At 63.8% G+C, this 4,523-nt stretch overlaps 1 protein-coding gene across 2 annotated transcripts in view; it reads left to right on the top strand.

The window, feature by feature from the left end:
• Positions 1-4,523, top strand: part of HMG20B (high mobility group 20B) — a 6,596-nt gene extending 2,073 nt beyond the window's left edge. Inside the window, exons 5-10 of one of the 2 annotated variants that reach the window (XM_023183634.1) lie at positions 911-1,031; positions 1,656-1,699; positions 1,963-2,035; positions 2,309-2,524; positions 3,368-3,500; positions 3,930-4,523. In XM_023183634.1, coding sequence (XP_023039402.1) covers positions 911-1,031; positions 1,656-1,699; positions 1,963-2,035; positions 2,309-2,524; positions 3,368-3,500; positions 3,930-3,942 — 600 coding nt within the window. In that variant the 3' untranslated portion in view covers positions 3,943-4,523. Of the gene's footprint in view, positions 1-910; positions 1,032-1,652; positions 1,700-1,962; positions 2,036-2,308; positions 2,525-3,367; positions 3,501-3,929 lie in introns of both variants that reach the window. The other variant, XM_023183633.1, reaches the window with a different exon arrangement.

The raw sequence follows: 4,523 nt of genomic DNA, 5'->3' as shown, positions 1-4,523 counted from the left end.
GAGGCTGGAGTGCAGTGGCCGGATCTCAGCTCACTGCAAGCTCCGCCTCCTGGGTGTACGCCATTCTCCTGCCTCAGCCTCCCGAGTAGCTGGGACTACAGGCGCCCACCACGTCGCCCGGCTAGTTTTTTGTATTTTTTAGTAGAGACGGAGTTTCACCGTGTTAGCCAGAGAGGGTCTCGATCTCCTGACCTCGTGATCCGCCCGTCTCGGCCTCCCAAAGTGCTGGGATTACAGGCTTGAGCCACCGCGCCCGGCCTTGTATTTTTAGTAGAAATGGAGTTTCGCCATGTTGGCCAGGCTGGTCTCGAACTCTTGACCTCAAATGATCCGCCGACCTCAGTCTCCCAAAGTACTGATGTTACAGACATTAGCCACGGTGGCCAGCCCATGACCAGCTTTTGGGGGCGCGGCTAGCAAGAGGCAAGACAGATTGAAAACTGGGTGACCAACAAAGATATGTCTAAGAAGTCAGGATAAGACCTGGATTTTTTGTGAAATCTGATTTCCATATACTGTTAGTTTAAAAATTGCAACAACATCACGGAAATGTAACAAAAGCCACCACCGCTTTGCACCCCTGTAAGTGAAATTTCAAAGAGAAAAACGGGTGCAGGAGGGAGTCCAGGTATCCACATACCCTGGAGGTTGGCTGCCTGCCCATGACTCTGGTGCCCAGGAGTGGCTTGTCAGGGCCGGAGTTGGGGATGAGCCCGGGGCATGGGAAGTGATGTGGGAGCTCGGAGGTCCTTGAGCAACAGGCTGAGGAGCCGGTTCTGTCTGTCTGGAGGGAATAGGGAGCTATGGAAGGTTCAGGAGAGGGGAGGGTGCTGTGAAAGCTGAGTGATGAAGACTGGTTCCTGGTGTTGGAGGCTTCCCCTGCCTCAGGTCTTCTGGTGCTGTCCCCCAGCGGTACTTGGACGAGGCCGAGAGAGAGAAGCAGCAGTACATGAAGGAGCTGCGGGCGTACCAGCAGTCGGAAGCCTATAAGATGTGCACGGAGAAGATCCAGGAGAAGAAGATCAAGAAAGGTGGGAGGGGTCAGGCGTGGTGGCTCACGCCTGTAATCCCAGTACTTTGGGAGGCCGAGGTGGGTGGATCACCTGAGGTCAGGAGTTCAAGACCAGCCTGGCCAACATGGTGAAACCCCTCCCCACTACTAAAAATACAAAAATTAGCTGGGTGTGGTGGCAGGTGCCTGTAATCCCAGCTACTCGGGAGGCTAAGGCAGAGAATTGCTTGAACCTGGGAGGCAGAGGTTGCAGTGAGCCAAGATGACTACACTCTAGCCTGGGCGACAGGGCGAGACTCCGTCTCAAAAAAAAAAAAAAAAAAAAAATGTGAAGGGGCCGGTGCGAGCAATTGGGGTTCTGCTCTGTGGGGTGCGACCTCAGCCCAGGCAGGGCCTCGGCTCCATGGGGCACAGTCCCGTGGGATGGGCGGGGGAAAGATACATAGCCAGACAGGAAGGAAGGGGGCTCACTCGCTACAGCGATGGGGGGTGCCCAGACGCAGGGGACTCGGGTGTGGAGCTGGAGCCGCGGGGGACTCAGGTGGGCAGCTGGAGGCAGCTGAACAGCACTGACCTAGGGTGCAGGGCATGGTCACTGGAGGCCTGGGAGGCTGACTCTGCCCTTCCCCTCCCCCGCCAGAAGACTCGGGCTCTGGGCTCATGAACACCCTCCTGAATGGACACAAGGTAAGCGACCTTCCTCCTCTCAAAGCACCTGGGGGAGAAAGGTCTGGAGGCTTCCAGAACCCTGAGCCAGAGCTCGGGGGAGGAAGCGATCGCCACACGCCCAGATGTGTGCAAGTAGGGGCGGTACCACTGCACCGTGGGGATGCTGTTGGTAGCACTCCCACCCGGGGTGCCCCAGGAGACCCTCCTAGGCTTGGGACACACCCAGAAAGCGTGGCTGCCCCTACCACCAGCCAAATTACCACTTTGTCCCTTCCTGTTAGGGTGGGGACTGCGATGGCTTCTCCACCTTCGATGTTCCCATCTTCACTGAAGAGTTCTTGGACCAAAACAAAGGTGAGCGTTAACTGCGGTCCTGATGCGAACTCCGTGGAAGTGGGTAGTGGAGCGGGGCGTGGGCCAGGAGGGCCCCAAGGCTGGAGGAGACGGTCGGGAGGTTTCCTATGAGCGCCCAGGTGCGCGCCGTCGCCCCAGCAACCGATGTGGAGCAGGAGGCAGACGGCGCAGTGAGGGAAGCCCGGGCAAGGGGCATGTCCCTGGCAAAAGCCCGGCGGTGGGGGAGAGGGGAGGCGCAGGCTCTGACCCCTCTCCCCTTAACGCCCGGCGCAGCGCGCGAGGCGGAGCTTCGGCGTTTGCGGAAGATGAACGTGGCCTTCGAGGAGCAGAACGCGGTGCTGCAGAGGCACACGCAGAGCATGAGCAGCGCGCGCGAGCGTCTGGAGCAGGAGCTGGCGCTGGAGGAGCGGAGGACGCTGGCGCTGCAGCAGCAGCTCCAGGCCGTGCGCCAGGCGCTCACCGCCAGCTTCGCCTCGCTGCCGGTGCCGGGTGCGGGCCCCGCCCCCGTCTCCCAGTCCCGCCCAGGTCACCGGGCCCCGCCCGCCTCCCCCCTTCCACAGTCACCGGGCCCCGCCCATCGCGCCGTCCCCCCTTCCGCAGTCACCCGCCCCGCCTATTGCCCCGCCCCTATCACGGGCACACCCCCCCCGCTCCGCCCCCTTCCCCACCCCCGCACCCCCACCCCATTACTCCGTCTGGTTCTTCCCAGACCACCCCCGAGCTCCGCTCCCCGCCCCATTACTCGGCCCTGTCCCCGGCCTCGCCCCCACCGACCGCGCCTCCCTGCCACGACCTCTCCCGACCTGTCCCGGCTGAATCGCCGCCTCCCGCCAGCACCTGATCCCCTCCTCTTGCAGCCCCTTTGTGTCCCTACCTCGGAGGTTCCGGGCACCGCTCCCTACCGGCCCCACCCTCGCTAGCCCCTCTCCCTCGCCAGCCCCCGACCAGCCTGAACACTGACCCGGCCTCCCTGCTCGCCACACCGCGTACCCACCTCCCCCCCCCCCCCCGACCCCCGAGGCCCCCCGCCCCCCCCCCAGTCCCGTCCCACGCTACCCCAGCCCTCCAGCCCCCCACTGTCATCCCCACCTCCCCGACCCCGTTCCCTCCATCCCTGACTGTCCTCAGCTACCCTGGACGCCTGCCTCCCCACCCTGCCCCTGTCCCCGCCATCCTCCAGGCCCGGCTGACCTTAGCCCACCCTGCGCCCCTCCTGCGCCGGCCCGGTCCTGAGCTTCGAGCGCCCGCGCGACTCACCCCCTACCTCTGCCCCTGGAGCCCCCGCCCGCGACTCCCTGGCACCCTTGCCTGACCCACCTGCCTGTCCCCCAGGCACGGGCGAAACGCCCACGCTGGGCACTCTGGACTTCTACATGGCCCGGCTGCACGGAGCCATCGAGCGCGACCCTGCGCAGCACGAGAAGCTCATCGTCCGCATCAAGGAAATCCTGGCCCAGGTCGCCAGGTGTGTGCTGGGCGAGGCGGGGCGGGGCCGGGCGAGGCGGGGCGGGGCCGGGATTCCGGGCCCAGATGTGCCCGCCCCGGGGTTCCCCAGGTCCGCGGGGGCTGCCGGGTGGGGCTCCACAGCATGATCTTACTAGGAGACCACCTCCCGGGGGATTGACCTGCGGTCGCCCCATGCACCAATGTTGGGATGGCCGGGGATGTTCTGCCAGACCCCGGAGCCGGCAGGACCCACTGGGGGGCACCAGAACTTCCCCAACGCTTCTCAGGGTGGATCCCAGTGCCCGGCTTAGAGGGGTTCACACTGTACCCCAACCCTGGCATCTGTTGGAGCAGCTGATGGGCCATGGCCTCTGGGGTTCCCCAGGGACGGGGTGAGGGCCAGAGATGATGAGGGCCTCATCCCGGGCCCTCCTCTCTCTCCTTTCAGCGAGCACCTGTGAGGAGTGGGCGGGCCCACGATGCTGACGAGAAGCTGTGGGCGCGGCCCTGCCCCACCCCACCCCGTGGACGAGAGGCTGGGGATCCACCCTTTGGGGCCTAGTCCCATCTTGCACCTTGGGGGCTCCAGCCCCCCTAAAATTAAATTTCTGCAGCATCCCTTTAGCTTTCAGTCTCCCCAGCCCCCTGAACCCAGAAAAAGCACTCGCTGCGCGATACACCCAGAAGAACCGCACAACCGCAGGTGCCCCTCCTCGGAGGACAGCCACACGCTATGCTGGCTCTCCACTGGCTCTCCGGGCCACCCCCGGGACGCAGGGCAGACGAAACCCACCCCTAGCACACAGCAGGACCCCCCCAAATTACTCACTATGGAGAGGCTGTGCCGTAGGCCACACAGGCAGCTACCTTGTGGGGACTTACGGGGGCGGGGGGGGTCCTCCGCATGCCTGTAGGGCAGATGAGTGGGGGCCGGCCTTGCCCATCCTGCCCTCCTCCGGCCAAGGGACCCTGGTGGGGGTGGTCCCTTCCCACTGCTGGATCCGGACTTTTTAAATAAAAACAAGTAAAATTTGTGTTTTAA

The sequence above is a fragment of the Piliocolobus tephrosceles genome, chromosome 21, assembly GCF_002776525.5.
Source record: "Piliocolobus tephrosceles isolate RC106 chromosome 21, ASM277652v3, whole genome shotgun sequence".
NCBI lineage: Eukaryota > Metazoa > Chordata > Mammalia > Primates > Cercopithecidae > Piliocolobus > Piliocolobus tephrosceles.
Note: the sequence above shows the minus strand (reverse complement) of the source record. Positions and strands in the feature narration are given on the sequence as shown.